At 44.6% G+C, this 18,025-nt stretch overlaps 1 protein-coding gene across 6 annotated transcripts in view; it reads right to left on the bottom strand.

Annotated features, from left to right (window-relative positions):
* Window positions 1-18,025, bottom strand: part of ENPP2 (ectonucleotide pyrophosphatase/phosphodiesterase 2) — a 103,024-nt gene that overhangs the window by 63,438 nt on the left and 21,561 nt on the right. For 4 of the 6 annotated variants that reach the window (XM_070940363.1, XM_070940367.1, XM_070940365.1 and 1 more), the window contains exons 1-2: window positions 7,044-7,153; window positions 6,118-6,223 (exon numbers count right to left, since the gene is read on the bottom strand). In XM_070940363.1, the coding sequence (XP_070796464.1) occupies window positions 6,118-6,223; window positions 7,044-7,076 (139 nt within the window). In that variant the 5' untranslated portion in view covers window positions 7,077-7,153. Of the gene's footprint in view, window positions 1-6,117; window positions 6,224-7,043; window positions 7,154-7,339; window positions 7,406-18,025 lie in introns of those variants that run through there. The other 2 variants (XM_070940362.1, XM_070940366.1) reach the window with 2 other exon arrangements.

Genomic DNA, 18,025 nt, shown 5'->3' with positions numbered 1-18,025 from the left:
TAATTGTTTGAAATTAAAATGCATGTAAGTAATACTGTGTATAAGAGAAAGAGAAGAGTGGGAGGGAGAGGGAGAAAGGAAAGGGAAGGGAAGGGAAAGAAAGGGAAGGGAAGGGGGAAAAGGAAAGGGGAAAGGGGAAAAAGGAAAAAAGAGAAGGAAGGACTTATTTAAAGAACAGCTTTCCACTTTTTAAAATATAAGACACAATATTCTGCTTACTCTGGCCCTGTATGGAATGTTATGCTTATATTCAAGTTCAGGTTAAAAAACCAACTTCATGAAAAAAATAACTGCATCTTTTAGTTCCCATTTGCTGGAGGGTAAATTTACCATATGACAGGAAAAGTTACTGTATGATGGAAAGAATGCAATTTTCTTTTTGTTTCCTTTGGAGACTGCTTCTAAGATTTATGCAAACCATGTTTATGTGGTCTCCAAATGCTGGGGTCACTAACCATGCATCACAACTGAGCATGGTTCAGCAGAGGTAACTTTTTTTTTCCACCTGCTTAATTTTCCAAAAAAAAACCCAAATAAACAACTAAATGAAATGGGTTTGCAAGAGATGGACAAGGACAACCTAGGACAAGATTATAAATTAGGGGTTGCCTTTCATGCTATTGGTTGTCATTCTATTGGTACTTCTCAAGATATTGAGATGGTTAGTCTGTCCTGCATGGATCCAGGAACTCTAGGAAACCTGTGAAATCAAAGCAGCTGTTTGCAGCTGGTATAACAGGGGAGTGGAGTAGAGCTGTGACCTTGAGGAAAAGCATATGAATTTTGTTTATTATGTAAGATTCACACAATAATTGCTATCCTTGATATGGACTTGTTTTCATATTCCGGACAGCTAGAGCAGACAACAGCATTTCCATTAAAAATAGGATCCTCTTTTTAATTAACTCATTTATAATGGAAAGGTTCTTAGCTGTTCCAGCTCTCTAGACCAGGGTGTCAAACTCAAGGCCCTTGGGCAGGATCTGGCTCATGGGGTACTTAGATCTGGCCTGTGCGGCCACCCTGGAAACAGTGAAGGACCGGCCTACGGTGCCTCTGCCAGCGAAAACAGAGCCCTCCCGAGCTCTCTTTTAGGCTGCGACGACCTCCTGCAGCCTTCTGCCAGCAAAAACAGAGCCCAGGAGGGCCATCAGAGGCTATCCAGGCTCCATTTTTGGGTGTGACAGCCTCCAGCAGCCTTCTGCCAGTGAAAATGGAGCCAGGGAGGGCCGCATGCATGGCCCTCTCTGGTTCCATTTTCACTGGCAGAGGGCTGAGGGCATTTTCACTGGCAGAAGCCTGCAGGAGGCTGTCACAGCCAAAAACGGAGCCCGGAGAACCGCTGATGGCCCCCCTGGGCTCCATTTTCACTGGCAGAAGGCTGCAAGACATTGAGCTAGACATGCCCGTCCTGGTCATGCTCACCCCAGCTATGCCCACTGGTCAAACACAACTCTGATGCGGCCCTTAATGAAATTGAATTTGACACCCCTGTTCTAGACCATAAACATAAGCCCAGATATTCATGTTGTGGCATGTCAATCTTTCGGAATACAACCTAAATGGAAATTTCATCAAAAAGCAGAAAGTTCCAATTGTGTTTATTATTATGTTATTCCTTCCAATTTCATCTATGGCAGTAGACATGATTTAATTTTTTTTTAAAAAAAACACTTTTTAATGACAGTACTATGGATGGCAAGAGAGGCCCCAGTTAATGACAGGCCACCAACATGTGGAAGGTTCTGGATTCGATCCATGGTTTTCCCAATTTTTTTTTTTAAATTGAGAAAGAATCCTGCTTGAGAATATATAAACCAGTAGAATAATGTAATCTTGTTTAACAACAGACTTGTTCTCCTGTGCTTTTCTATGACCGTAATAAAGATTTGATTTGAACTGAGACTTGTTCTCAAATCACCCGCCTAAGATAATTGTGTGTTAACTATTTGCTTTGCTTGAATAGGAAGCAACTTGTGTAATGTCACACAAATCTTTATAATAGGAATACTGCTGAGTAATCATGTCCTGTAGGAGGACAGAGGGAAATCAAGGACAGAACTGGGCTGTGGCTTTTCAGAAGTACAGATCAGCAGTTTCTATCTCGTGGTTTAGAAAAAACGCATCAAGGACACAATATGTGACATTGCAAAGCAAGGCTTCAGTATCAGTAACGGCAACACAATGTTGCAGTGGGCAGAGTATCTTCAAGCACTTAAAGGGCTTATTTCCCAAGTGTAAGAGAAGCTACTCTGTTAATATAAGCCTTAAGGTTATACTTCAAAACAGTCACAATGGAAGCTATTCAGGGATGGGCTGCTGGGGGTTCGCAGAAGTTCGGGAGAACCTCTAGCTAAGATTCTGTGAAGTTCGGAGAACCCCCAAATCCCACTCCTGGCTGGCCGTGCCCACCCCACCCTGCCCCTCCCAGGTGTCCCCATGTGGCCCGTTTTAGATGCAGAATGCGTGCGGAAGCTCGGGGAGGGCGAAAAGCAGGACTACCAGAAGTTCAGGAAGGGCTCTGGAGCCTGGGGAGGCCATTTTCGCCCTCCTGGAGCTCAAGGAAAGCCTCCGGAGCCCAGGGAGGGCAAAAATGAGCCCCCTCCCACTGTGGTGCAGGAAGCCAACTAGGCCATGCCCACCCAGCAACTGGACAGAGAACCCCTTGCTAAAATTTTTGAAGTTATTCATTTCATTTCATGGTCAGGTTAAAAGGAGTCAGATAAATCAATAAAGGATAATATTTATAGCTCAGGATTGAAATGAGGGGTCTTGGTGTTCTCTCACTAGTCCTGATGATGTTACCTAGTTTGGGTCACGAAATATCTGCAAGAATAAGAGATTGGACAACCATTTGTCTGAAATGGTGTAGGGTTTCCTGCATGAGCAGGTAATTGGACAAGACCTCCAAGGTCCCTTCCAACTCTGTTATTCTGTTAACCAAAGTTAACCAAGTTCAGAGAGTACCAAGCTCAGCTGTGGTGGCACGATGGTTAGAATGCAGTATTGCAGGCTAATTCTGCCAACTGCCAAGAGTTCAATCCTGACCAGCTCAAGGTTGACGCAGCCTTCCATCCTTCCGAGGATGGTAAAATGAGGAGCCAGATTGTTAGGGGGCAATATGCTGACTCTGTAAACCACTTAGAGAGGGCTATAAAGCACTGTGAAGCGCTATATAAGTCTAAGTGCTATTGCTCAGTCAGATAAATGCTAGATAAAAGCAAATTAAAACCAGAAGAGGGCTAACGTAAGTGTACTCTCTGCAAGCTTCAAACCACATGGTTTACACTGAGCTAAGAGGTAGGCCACGCTGGATCCTAAACATAGTGATTCAATGCAGCCAGAGATGGTATTCAGCCGGTTCAGACCAGTTCGCCTGAACCTGTAGTGGAAATCGTGGGTGGGCCCGCCCACCCGTCCAGCCATCCAGGCTCTATGCCATCCTATTTAGGCACGTTTTTGAGGCCAGGCGCATGCGCAGAAGGGGCGCACGTGAGCAAAACACATGCGCAGAAGGCCGGGTGCATGCACAGAAGGCAGGCATGTGCACGAACTGGGCACCCATGTGCACGAAGCAAGCATGCGTGTGCAGGGTGAACCAATAGTATCATAATGTGAAACCCGGTGCTGAATGCAGCCATCGCTTATCTAAAAGCAGCATCTCTCCAAAAAGAGAGTTTTAATTCAGAAGTCAGCATGGAAGAAACTTTCAAGCCAGTTATAATTCCTTAATGGTAGCTGGGCTGTTTTAATCAATCCAGCGCCATATGTTTGGAATTTGCAAATACTGCCACCAGCACCTGCAAGGATATTGCAAGCGATCTCCAGCAACAGATGGAGAAAACATTTTCCACGTTACTTAGAAAGCAGCTGGGTCAGACGGCAGAACGTGTTCAAAAAGCAATGCAAAGTACTTTCCCATACAAGCCAAGCTCCACAGCAAATGTCAAAAGGCCTCCGTCTCAAACATCCAGGCAGCCTTCTTTCTCCCAGAGACTGCCCCATCTGCAACCACCATTACTAATAATAGGAATCATGTGTGCTTATCAAAGCCTGAGACGGGCTCCTTTGATCTGGCATTTGTTACTAGTTAAACCTAACTTATCCCGCATACTGTAACAGCTCTCCCTTCTTTTCCGCAGACAATTGTCCAGCTCTCCCATTTGTGATAAGGAGCGCAAGGCTTTCTGATCTCACATTCTGTACATCCTGTTTTCATTGCTTTGATTCATTAGAAACAACTTTGGCAAGGGCAGCACATGCACCCACACATACAGAGAGAGGGAGAGAGAGAGAGAGATCGTGATCATTATAATAGAACCAGCAAGTTGGCTATGGTTTCACTTCTCCAATGGAAACAGGCTTTGTTCACTGTAAACAAAGAGGACAGATTCTACGGCATAAGCAGGGCATATTTGCAGGTCCCTCATATCTATCCTTAAGGAGCGTCAACAGCTGATATTTAGCCGAACAAGCTGTTTTTACTGCGTTACCATGAGCTCCTTCAGAAGTTGTTCCAAACGGAGCGAGACTTGGCTTTTGCATTTCCAAAAAAAAAGATTTTGATGCTCTGACTCTTAAGAATACCTAACTGTCTGAAATGAGCCAGGGGGTTGGACTAGAAGACCTCCAAGGCCCCTTCCAAGTCTGTTATTCTGTTCTGTTACTAATTCTGTGTACGGATGCTTTGTTTCCAAAATTTTAATTCAACTTCCCCAGTTGGTGCCTCTTTCGAAGCCTTGGGCGATCACTTCCCCACCAGCTAGTGCAGCATTAGCCATGCTGTCTTGGGGGGGGAAGAAGAAGAAGAAAAAACAAAACCCAGAGCTGGAAGCCAACACATCTGGAGGGCTCCGACTTGGAGAAGATTGTATTAAAGCCAACTCCTCCTCGTCCTTTTGTATCAGAGCAAAAACTACCCTATGAGTCAGGCATACCAACACATCTGAAAACCGCTGATCGGTAGAAAGAGAAATGTGCCACGAGATTCTTTCTTAGACCAAGGAAACAAGTTGCCAAGAGTGCTTTAGCCAAGCTCACAGAAATATCTTTCAAAATTAGGGCCAAATAAGAGGGAAGAAATGGAAAGTTCTAGAAGCATCGGAACAGCATTACTGTATTGGAAGGAGGATGACAGATGAAACGAGCCTTTGGCGTGCCCAAGTTACATCTGTATATATTTTCAAGAGCAGCATCGCTATTGCACTGCTTGGTGCCAAATTTATGCAATTTCAGGCTTCTGTGAAGGGATGTGCATTTGCTTCTTGTGTGCAAACACCAGCGATAAATGGTAAATAAATACATGACAAATGAAATGTATTTATCTATAAGGCGTAAACAATAAAGTTCATCATGATCATAAAAGCTATTTAAAGGAGCACACTGTCCATCAGAAAGGATGGAAGGTCACCCCATAGACAAATTACAAGTTATATAAAATACTGCAGATCTTCCCTTCCCTTGTTTTTTTTTTTAAACAGATCTGAGAGATGTTGAATGCACATTTTGACAAGGAAGTATGAGGGAGTGCAGCAGGCTCAGCTAGCCTGCATTTTGTTCCCGCTGAAATGAAAGGAGACCAACTTTAAAGAAAATGTGTACACTGGAGAACATCTGCTGCCCACAACTTCCAACATGAAACACCTGCTTTTTCTCCGTCCTTCTAACTCTGTCCTCCCTCTCTTTTCTTATATACTCATTTCTATTTTGCAGAACCAACAGGACTATCAAGCAGATAATAAGAAATCTCTACCTGGAAACAAACTAATCCAACAGAATAAGAATTGCTCATATTATTTCAGGGATGGGGGAGAACTGCCTCCCGCCCCCATATGATCCGTTAAATATGATCACAAGCACACGGACATCTCCTCAGCTCCCTGCACATAAATGGAATATGTCTGACTCAATCTTTCTCCCACAGAAAGAAGTAAATAGATTACCTATAAGCACATTCTGAAGGTCAACCAACACGAGCTTTTTCACATAACCTTTGATATATTTGGGGGGCAGTTGGAAAGAAAAAGACGACAAAAAGATACATTTTAGGACCCCCACTGTTCCTCCCACCCCCCTCCCAAGTGGCTGCAGAAACAGACCCTTTAATCCACATTGTACCTGAGTCCGGACCCTCCTCCCCAAATTCACCAGATCTTCTGACGCGATGAGCTGTAAATCCAGCACAGACGTTTATGCCCAAAACCAAACCAAGCAAGGAGGTTACCTGGAGGAGGAAAAAAAGAAGAAGAAAGAGAGAAAGCCAGAGAGAGAGAGAAAAGAGAGAAAAAAGAGAGAGAAGTTAATAAAACAAAGCAAGTTTCGAGGTCTTCTCCTGTCTTCCTTCCGTCCTTCCTTCCTTCTTTTTCTTTCCTTCCTTCCTTCTTTTCCTTTTTTTCTCTTTCCTTCTTTCATTCCTTCTTTCTTTCTTCCTTCCTTTCCTTCTTTCATTCCTTTTCTTCCTTCCTTTCCTTCCTTCTTTTTCTTTCCCTTCCTTCCTTCCTTCCTTCTTTCTTTCTTTCCTTCCTCTCTTCCTTCTTTTCCTTTCTTTTTTCTCTTTCCTTCTTTCCTTCCTTCCTTCTTTTCCTTTCTTTTTTTCTCTTTCCTTCTTTCCTTCCTTCTTTCTTTCCTTCTCTTTCTTCCTTCCTTTCCTTCCTTCTTTTTCTTTCCCTTCCTTCCTTCTTTCTTTTCTTCCTTCCTCCCTTCCTTCTTTTCCTTTCTTTTTTCTCCTTCCTTCCTTCCTTCTTTTTTAATTAAGGACATTTCTAAGATTTTGCAAGTTGTTCCGACAGGTCATCCCGTCTCCTTGCCGAAAGAGTTAAAAAAAAAAAAAAAACACTCACTAAACGGGGACACATTAATCCGACACCAGCCTTGGAGTTCTAGGATCGGAACACTGTTTCTTGCCCGGCATCGCGGGTGAGGAGGGAATTGGGGCGGGGAGCGTTCCGATCCCGTCTCCTTGGGGCAGCGGCGCTCTCGCCCCCTTGCCTGCCCGCCATCCCGGGCCGCCCAAAAGCCCAAGGTGGGGGGGGCTCCTCCCGTACCTGATAGAGCGGCAACCCGTTCGCCTTGGCCATCCTCCTCCCGCTGCCTGGCCGAGGAGCCTCCTTGGGGCAGGAAACGGAGCGCGGCGCTCTTGTTTGCACAGGCTATCTCGGCTACAAACTAATCCCACCTGGGGAGGTCGAGCGCTTCCCCGTGATTTGTCCAGGGGGAGGTTTCATCACGTCCCGCTTCACAAATCGCAGCGCGCCAGGGCCCCAAAGCCGCAGGCATCGCCCGCGCCCGCCCGCCTACTCACCCACCCACCCCCTCAAACCACCTCCCGACGCTCACGCACCCGTTTCGGGGCTCCCGTCCGGCCCGCGCCGCCAAGGGTTCGCCCGGCCGGGGCTCCCGATGCCATGACCGTCCGGCTCCTTCGTGCCAACGTTAAGCGGGATGGCGAGAGAAGGCGCCGGGGCTGTGCGCGCGCACTCCCATCGCTGCCTCAGAGCGGCGGCGGCGGCGGCGGGAGGATGGTTTCCTCGGGCGCCGATGAAAGGCGAGAGAGAGAGAGAGAGAGCGCGCGAGTGAGGCAGCAAGCGGTGGGCTTTGGCTCCGAGCGGACCCACCAGGATATGATAGAAAAGGCTGGATAGCCTTTTAAGAAAAGACTGGACAGTCAATTGTCTGAAACGGGGTAGGGTCTCCTGCTTGAGCAGGGGGCTGGACTAGAAGACCTCTAGGATCCCTTCCAGCTCTATTTTTATAGCAGTTTTACTAGTCAAGGAGAATATTTGTAGCTCGGGGTTAACCTGAGGGGTCCTTGGTGCTCTCCGAGCTTGCTCGTTTTTTCTAGCGGACGTTTCATTACTCAAACTAGGGAATGCCATCAGTGCTATTGGAAAATAGCAGTCTTATCTATCTATCTATCTATCTATCTATCTATCTATCTATCTATCTATCTATCTATCTATCTATCTGGGCGGCTTACAATGCGTTAAGCAATAGCCTTCATACTTTTGTATATACCTACTTAGTAGGGCTTTCGCCCCCCCCCCCAAGCCGTCTTCTTTTTTATACAAAGTCAGCTTATTGGCCCCACAATCTGGGTCCTCATTTTACCTACCTCGGAAGGATGGAAGGCTGAGTCAACCTTGAGCCTGGTGAGATTTGAACTCGCAGTAATTGCAGGCAGCTGGTGCTACTTAAAAGCACTTTAGTCTACTGCGCCACCAAGGCTCTTCCGGTATCTGAGGGGCTTCCACAAAGAAGAAGAGGGGTCAACCCAGGGGTGAAATCCAGCAGGTTCTAACAGGTTCGGTAGTGGAGAATCGGTAGTGGAAATTTTGAGCAATTCACAGAACCAGTAAATACCACCTCTGGCTGGTCCCAGAGTGGGGTGGGAATGGAGATTTTGCAATATCCTTCCCCCAGGAGTCGGGAGGGAATGGAGATTTTGAAGTATCCTTTCCCTGCCATGCCCACCAAGCCACACCACGCCCACCAAGCCATGCCCACAGAACCGGTAGTAAAAAACATTGGATTTCACCACTGGGTCAACCTGTTCTCCAAAACACTTGAAGGCAGAACAACAGTGCTCCACTCTTCTACTGAGCCCTCCTTCCTGATGTGGGAACACACACATTGGTATTCTCTGTTGCAAAACAGTTGCCTTCTGATTAAGGAATCGACACATAACTTTTGACACAAGGGCTAGACACCAGGCACAGAGGTCGAATCTGGGACCTTGCAAAGGTCCCCGAACTACAATGCCCAATGTCTAAATGGAGATTCTCAGTCATACAGGTCATAGTTGACTCAAAGGTGCTTCCCCCCTCCGCCTTCCCACGCAAGGCAACTTGATGGTTTATTATTTGAAGAGGAAGAAGTAGATATTTCGCTTCTCATCCAAGAAGCTTCATCAGTTTTAACTACATCTCCTAATGTCCCAAAGGTGCTTTCTTTTCAAAAGGCAACTTTTGCCTTTTGTGAAAAAAAATGATTGAGAAGCTCCATAGACACAACTCCCAATATCTCTCCTCATTGAGCGGGTAGCTGTGGGTGCTGCTGGGAGTTGCAGTTCCCCATCTCTGGTTTACAGGTCCCCGCTTTGAAATGTAACCTCTGTAAGAAGGTTAATATGTGTTGTTGGTACTAAGAAATGAAACACTGAATGAGACCTCAGGAGAAGAATGGAAGTCTGTGATGCTGACTTGGGCTCCCGCATGAATCCGAAAGCTCAGAAGACAAAACCTCTGGTTCCGGTAACCGACCCACATTGGATCCTGCAACATTAATCCTGGGCCACATATATTCACAATATATAATAAAGGGATCTATATTGGGTCCAGTTGCAACCATGCCTCATTGCAATCAATAGGATTTAAGTCAAGGTGAAATCCATCTGGTTCTGACAGGTTCTGGAGAACTGGTAGCGGAAATTTTGAGTAGTTCGGAGAACCGGCAAATACCATTTCTGGCTGGTCCCAGAAGGGTAGGAATGGAGATTTTGCAATATCCTTCACCTAGGACTTTGTGTTCTTTGGCTCAACTATCTCTGACACTCTCTCTTTAGATACTGAGCTAAATAAACGTATTGGTAAAGTGGCCACCACATTTTCCAGACTTACAAAGAGAGTATAGCTTAATAAGAAGCTGACAGAACATACAAAGATCCAGGTCTATAGAGCCTGTGTCCTGAGCACACTCTTCTACTGCAGTGAGTCTTGGACCCTTTATGCACGGCAGGAGAGAAAGTTGAACACCTTTCATATGCGCTGTCTCCGATGAATTCTTGGCATCACCTGGCAGGACAAAGTTCCAAATAGCGCTGTCTTGGAACGTGCTGGAATTTCTAGCATGTATACACTATTGAAACAGCGACATCTACGCTGACTGGGGCATGTCGTGAGAATGGCTGATGGTCGGATTCCAAAAGATCTCCTGTATGGAGAATTAGTGCAGGGAAAGCACCTCAGAGGGAGACCACAGCTGCAATATAAGGATATCTGCAAGGGGGACCTAAAGGCCCTGGGAATGGACATTAACAACTGGGAAACCTTGACCTCTGATCGTTCAGTTTGGAGGCTAAAGACGCAGCATTGCCTTCTCCAATTCGAAGAGACACTTGTTCGGTAGGCTGAGGCAAAGAGGCAGTTCCAGAACCAGCGAAATCTGGGGAATGTATCTGCCCTCAGTGTGGAAGGGATTGCCACTCTCGAATTGGCCTTTTTAGACACACTAGATGCTGTTTTAGGACCTCTTTCCAGAGCACGATACCATAGCCTTTCGAGACAAGGATGCCAATGTCTTCCCCCAGGAGTGGGGAGGGAATGGGGATTTTGCAGTATCCTTCCTCTGCCACGGCCACCAAGCCAGGCCCACTAAGCCACACCACGCCCACCAAGCCACGCCCACAGAACCCGTAGTAAAAAAATTTGAATTTCACCACTGATTTAAGTCTATAATGGCTAACTGAAGCATCCATCAATTCAAGAGGGTCTGCTTTGAACCCAACTAAGTGCGTACAATCTAAGGTGAAAACTAATCCTTAGCATTTGTGCATAAGGTGCATGTTTCATTCTCCAGGCTCAGTTTGCTATTCAGAGATATCATTTTTAGAAGTTGCTGGCTCCTCCTGAACTCTGTATCAGGGACAACATCTGTACCAACAAAACATTCGATTGCTACCTGCAATCAGTCTGATTTGCAAGGCCACATGGGTTGAAAGTGAAGGATTGTAATTGGATAGTTGTTTCCCCTCCAGGTACTTTGTAAGGCAGTCTTGATTATGGGGCTGAAGGCTAGAGATAGTCCTCGATTTTCAATCACTTGTTTCACAACTGCTCAAAGTTACGGCAACAATAAAAAAAATGTGGCTTACGGTTGTCATAGAGTCCCTAGAGCCACTAATCCAAATTTGGGCCCTTGGGAACTGGTACAGATTTATGAGAGTTGCAGTATCCCAAGGTCACATGATTGCTACTTGCAGCCTTCCCAGGAAGCATCCAACAAGCAAAACCAATAGGGGAAGCCAGATTTGCTTAATGACTGCATGCTTCATTTAATGAACATGGTGGTTCATTTAACAACTATGGCAGAAGTCGTAAAATGGGGCAGGAGTCACTTAACTACTGCACCACTCAAGCCCCTGCGCTTTAATCTGTATTTAACTCGCACAATTTTTATTATAATTTTTATTTTATATAGTCATGGCTATAGTGTTCCCAGTTGCAACGTATGGCTGTGAAAGCTGGACCGTAAAGAAGGCTGAGCGCTAAAGAATTGAGGCCTTTGAACTATGGTGCTGGAGAAGACTCCTGCGAGTCCCTTGGACTGCAAGGCGATCAAACTGGTCAGTCCTAGAGGAGATCAACCCTGACTGCTCTTTAGAAGACCAGATCCTGAAGATGAAACTCAAATAATTTGGCCACCTAATGAAAAGGAAGGACTCACTGGAGAAGAGTCTTATGCTGGGAACGAATGAGGGCAAAAGAAAGAGAGGATGGCAGAGAACGAGGTGGCTGGATGGAGTCACTGAAGCAGGAGGCGTGAGCTTTAAATGGACTCCAGAGGATGGTAGAGGACAGGAAGGCCTGGAGAAACGTTGTCCATGGGGTCACGATGGGTCGGACATGACTTCACAACTAACAACAGCAATTTTTATTTGCTTTTATATTTAGGCTTTCACTGTAAGCTGCTCACAGTTGCTTTGGATGGTGAGATGGGCATCATAGAAATTAAATGAATAAAACAAACAATCACCTCACTTAGTGATGGAATTTCAAGTCCCAGTTATGGTCTTAAGTTAAGGACGCCCTGTACTTTGGTAGCTATAGTTGGTCCAGAAGACAGGGGCTGAAAGAGCATGTTTCATTTTTCCTGGATAGCATAGCACCTCTAGTTTGGGAACTATACTGGTTACAGGTTGACTTCTCAACCCAATTTAAGGTATTTGTTGTCACCTTTAAAGCCTTTTCTGGTTCAGGACTAGAGAGCTTCCTCTGTCTTCATTCAAAAAGATCTGTAAGGAGGGGTAGGCTGCTGGGGGTTCGTAGGGGTTCAGGAGAACCTCTAGCTAAGATTCTGTGCAGTTCGGAGAACCCCCAAATATCACTCCTGGCTGGCACCGCCCACCCTGCCCCACTCCTTCAAGGAGTCCCCATGTGGCCCGTTTTGGATGTAGGTAAGTGCAGGGTGTGCAGGGGCTCGGGGAGGGTGAAAAATGGGCCTACCGGAAGTTTGGGAAATAGCCTCCCCAGGCTCCAGAAGCCAGAAACAGGCCTGTTTCTGGCCTCCGGAGCCTGGGGAGGCAGTTTTCGCCCTCCCGGAGGCTCAATTAGGCCACGCCCACCAAGGCCACACCCACCCAACAACTGGGCAGAGAACCCCTTGCTAAAATTTTTGAAGCCCACCCCATCTGTAAGAAAAAACTCCCTTTGAATTCCCATTCTGAGACAGTGTTATCACTCAAAGGACCTTGAAAACGCCTTTTTTTTTTGATGTCTGTTTGGCCCCTGGTTGGCTCGTGATATGTAGAAGCAAAAATTCCAACCTTCAATCAATCGCTCTCATAATCTTTGAGGAAAAAAGAGAGACAGAGACCACCTTTGATAAACTGTCCTATTTACAGAGTAGATTATCATAGTGGAGAGAGTTATGGTTACAAACTGAGGGTTAAAATTTATTTGCTCAGGCAAATTATTTACTAAGGTGGTGGTGGACACTTTTTTTTTTTTCAGTCTGATGAAAACACTTTTCACTGAATATTTACCAACAGCCACAATTTGCCAAAACCTATTTTAAAAAGTAACATTATTTGAGGTCTTTCAATAATAATCTTAGATATTATTATTATTAGGTTTCAGCATAGTTTCTTCATGTATCTACAGTTCACTTCAACGTCTCCAGCTTCATTATATAAACTTCCTAAGACATCTTACTACCAAGAGAACATTGATAATTATTGCAGACACTCAAAATCAGGGTGATATCATGTGGCTTCATTTAACTAGCTTCTCTTACTCAATTGACTGTCTTTTCTTTATTAAGTGATAAACTGCCTTCCCACATACTTTTAAGCCATTATTCCATAACTACTATTATCGTATTTTTTGGACTATAAGATTCACTGGAGTATAAGACACATCGAGATTTTGAAGAGGTAAAAAAGAAAAAAAAAGTTTTTGCCCTCCCCGGGCCCCAGGAGCACTCTGCAGGCCTCCCAAACCCTCTGCAGGACCCATTTTTGTGAAAACAATCCTGTTTTTGGCAAAAATGGGACACGTGGGGCAGGGTTTCAGGAGGCCAAAAATGGCTGTATTCGATGTATAAGACGGACCAACATTTCCACCCTCTTTTAATGGGGGGAAAAACTGCCTCTTATATTCCAAAAAGTACGATTGGATTGGTCCAATCTGTCAAACCACCATCCATAGCCTTGTGGTGAGACAGGCAGCAAACAAATTTAATAAATTAATTAATAATAATTGATAAATGGTCTACAAATACACAACTCGCCTGGCCCACATTAATCCAAAAGTAATCGACCACGTTATATCACAAGGCAATAAGTGAATGCAATAAAAAAAAGTTAGAAGATACTGTACATTAAGGGTCATCTAGTCCAACCCTCATATTAGGAATTCACAGTTTTCTCTTTTTTAATTTATTTTTTTATTATTTAAAATATAAAGAAGAAAATAGGAAATTAAGGGATTTCACCGTTTTCTCAAAAAAAGAAAATCCTCAGTACATTTCTTCCACACAGCTGAGCACAACCTGAATGGGAAACACTTCTCACATCTAAATTGGCATTATTAGAAGTTGCACTCTTTCGACTAAGTTTTGTAGGCATCTGATCTTTATACACATACACATGTACCCTATCATGATGCTGTCCTTTCCTGCGGTTTACGTGGCAAAGCAATTCCATCTCAGCAGAAGCCTTGGTTTTTCAGCAAAATTACATGTTACATTCTCCAGAGAGATGCTCGGTTTAATTCTAAAGCAGAGCCCTATTTGCTTGCCCTGCACTGCATTGCCTGAAGAACATAGAACTGAGAGTTTCTGGAACTACACAATGGCAAGGCATAAAATATTTTCACAAATCACAGTGAAGCATTTGCTCTCTTTTCTGCTGAGATGTTTACACTTACTGCCAGCTCTCAGAGCAAAATAGAATCATATTAAAAATCAGTTTTGTGCTCTGGCTAATAATTTGATATTTATTCTATGCCAGGCCTACCCATCTGGTCATTAGGGCAATGGGATTCAAATAATTTAACAACCGGTTCTCTGCCCTAATGACCAGATGGGTAGGCATGGCTCGGTGGTCATGTGACTGTGTGGGCGTGGCCAACTCAACATCACTTAGGTTGATGGGCGCTTCTCCTTAGCTGTTACAATGTAATAAGGGTTAACCAGAGAGGCAGTTTCTGTAAGCAGGGCAATAAAGAATAAGCTAGAAATACCACCAGAATGTTCCCTTCCTGCCTTCCTTACAGGATTAGCCCTGTAAAGTGGAAAAAAAACAAAATAAAATTTCTTCCCACAGAAATTGGGTGGCTATATACATTTGACAAAAAAGGAAGGGAAGGGAAGGGAAGGGAAGGAAGGAAGGAAGGAAGGACAAAAAGGAAGGAAGGAAGGAAGGAAGGAAGGAAGGAAGGAAGGAAGGAAGGAAGGAAGGAGACACATTGCATGAATGCATAAGTAAGTAAGTAAATAAGTAAGTAATAGGGACATGGTGACTCAGTGGCTAAGACGCTGAGCTTGTCAATTGAAAGGTCGGCAGTTTAGCGATTCAAATCCCTAGTGCCAGGTAACAGGGTGAGCTCCCATTACTTGTCCCAGCTTCTGTCAACCTAGCAGTTCAAAAGCACGTAAAAAATGCAAGTAGAAAAATAGGGACCACCTTTGGTGGGAAGGTAACAGTGTTCCATGTGCCTTTGGCTTTTAGTCATGCCAGTCACATGACCAGGGAGACGTCTTCAGACAGCGCTGTCTCTTTGGCTTTGAAACGGAAATGAGCTCCGCCTCCTAGAGTCAGGAACGACTAGCACATAAGTGCCAGGGGAACCTTTACCTTTACCTTTTACGTAAGTAAGTAAATAAGTTAGAAATCCATATGAGATTCCCAGGCTGATAAATGAGAATGAATAAATTACTTCCTTTAAAAAGCAGATATGTCAAACTTTGGCAACTTTATGACTTGTGGGCTTTAACTCCACAGGTCCACAAGTCTTAAAGTTGCCAAAGTTGAACACCCCTGCTTTAACGAGCATTAAACCAAAAGAACCTTTCTGTCTAATAGTAAGGCTAAGCTATAGAAAAGTTTTACTTTTACAATGTCCTTCAGGTATGTTCCAAGTAATCATCACCATCTTTCCAAGCAGTAGGCAAACTCTCTGCTACAGAAAGGGTGGCAGGAACAAGAGAGAAAGACTGAAAGAGAAGTTGTTAGTCTGAGTCTGTTGGAAAAGTTCACAACCATGCAGAGCTTTGAAACAGGGCCTTCCAGATTTACCGCTCAAAACCTTAGCTATTCCCTAGCCTCTTCAAATACTCAAAAGCGAGTCAACTGCCTGTTTGACAGACTGATCATACGTCGCTGCACCTTGGCAGAAAATGCTGTTTACTTTCAGACGTCTCATTACAGGCACTCTCGTGTTAAACAAAGGCCTTATTTCAGGATGAGACACAGTTCCCGATGCTTTATGGGGCTGGCGGAGAGAAATCAAGGATGTTGTCATTGAGAATTGAGCCGGATTCATGGTCAGTTTTACCTTTGAGCAAGTTGCAAGAACTATATCATTTGAAGCCAGTAACAAATTTATGTGGGGGTTCAAAATCAGTGAAGAGGCTGCTAGGCCTGATGGTCTCATATGAACCAGACAATATAAGCATTAATTAAAAAGAAGTGGGCATCAGTGGCTAGGATAACATGCAGGCCAGTGGTGAAATTCAATTTTTTTTACTACCGGTTCTGTGGGCGTGGCTTGGTGGGCATGGTATGGCTTGATGGGCATGGCAGGAGAAGGATACTCCAAAATCTCCATTCCCACCCAATCCTGGGGGAAGGATACTGCAAAATCTCCATTTCCACCCCAATCCTGGGGGAAGGATATTGCAAAATCTCCATTCCCACCCCACTCTGGGACCAGCCAGAGCTGGTATTTGCAAGGTCTCCAAACTACTCAAAATTTCCACTACCGGTTCTCCCGAACCTGTCGGAACCTGCTGGATTTCATCCCTGATGCAGACCAATTTTTATTCTTGCCTCAGCTGAAAGAAGACATAGGGAGAAAAAAACCCCCCACCTTCCTAAAAACATCAGAAACTGCTTTTCACCAATGGCATTCAAACATTAGATAAAGCCATGATTTGCTTAACCACTCTTTGGATAAGGCACAGCTGGCTACATTCATACATTATACTGTACTAACTTTAGATTATAAATTAGAATGGCTGGGTCACATAGTGCAGTAGGCCAAACCAGATGAATTGTGTTAGCAGAAAAGCAGGCCATCTCTGAAAAGGAAGAACCATAACTCAGTCTCTTGACATTCTTGAAGGCCTCAGAAGATCATCTGGTAAAGCCACTGGAGGTGGGACGTATTTGGAGGGTTACATTTTAAGATGTGGGTGGAGAGGCAGCATTAGACTAACCTTGTTCAGCCTTGACAAAACCATGTTTGTAAATGCTTGGATGTGAAACTACAAGGAAAGCCCAAGGTCATTGCTTAGACTTGGAAGAAAGCAAACTATTTCCCTAGTAATGTCCAGGAAACCCCTTGGATGCATGATAGAGTCATCAGTATCAATGTAAACTTGAAAGATTCTTATTAAGTGATTTAATAACTGGTTCTGGGTCAGTGTTTTCCCGTCTGGTGTCTTCCATATATATTGGCAGGGGTGGGCTGCAGAGGTTCGGGAGAACCTCTAGCTAAAATTCTGTGCAGATCGGAGAACCCCCAAATCCCACTCCTGGCTGGCCCCGCCCCATCCACCCCTCCCCTCCCAGGAGTCCTCACACGGCCTGTTTTAGATGCAGGGCACACACGGAGGCTCGGGGATGGCGAAAAACGGACCTACCAGAAGTTCAGGAAGGCTGGAGACGGGCCCATTTCCAGCCTCCAGAGGGCCTCCAGAGCCTGGGGAGGCCATTTTTGTCCTCCTGGAAGCTTAAGGAAAGCCTCCGGAGCACAGGGAAGACAAAAATGCCCCTCCTCCCCCAATGTGGTGCAGGAGGCTGACTAGGCCACGCCCACCATGGCCATGGCCATGCCCATCCAGCAAGGGGCAGAGAACCCCTTGCTAAAATTTTTGAAGCCCACCCCTGTATATTGGATTTCAGCCTGGTTGTGCTACAGAAGAATTCTGAGAACTGAAGTCCATCAGAGTTGATTGGCATCTGGTTCAATAGGGGCTTTTTAGTAGGAAATTCTCATATATTTTAAAAAAATAATTGTACTATCCATGCCTTGTACAACTCAAAATACAATTCCTGTCCCTGATGATTTTATATTTTGATGTGCAATAAACAATTCAGATCCATAGTAAAGAGTTAACCTCTTGTAGTAAAATCTCCCTCAATTCCCAATGACCACTAAGATATACCCACATAATTTTCTTGGAACTGATTTTTCATTGTCTTCTTTTGTTATATTTATACCTGGCCTTAAGACTGTAATAAATTTGATTCGATTTTACCCAACCAGCTCCACATACATAACACTGAAAGAATCCGGTCTTTAGATTATCAATGGTAAAAACCTAAGAGATCTATAAAAGGTATCTTCAGGAGTAAATGCACTACCTTCAAGGAATCAGGAGATGTCAGCAAAGAGATAAAGAACCTAATGCTGCACCGCACTGCCACATAGTGGTCATGTAGGTTAATGCAGGCAAAATTTGGATTTATTCTGAAGGAGATCAAAGCAATTTATTCTGGACTTATTCTGAAGGAGCTCAAAACAACCTAATCTGATTTGGAGGAATTCAAATAAACTCAGGAATAAGTTATGAAACAGTCATGCTA

Source organism: Pituophis catenifer, unplaced genomic scaffold, assembly GCF_029215685.1.
Source record: "Pituophis catenifer annectens isolate HBS135680 unplaced genomic scaffold, rPitCat1.0.hap2 SCAF_3, whole genome shotgun sequence".
NCBI classification, from domain to species: domain Eukaryota; kingdom Metazoa; phylum Chordata; class Lepidosauria; order Squamata; family Colubridae; genus Pituophis; species Pituophis catenifer.
This window is presented reverse-complemented; position numbering and strand designations above follow the sequence as displayed.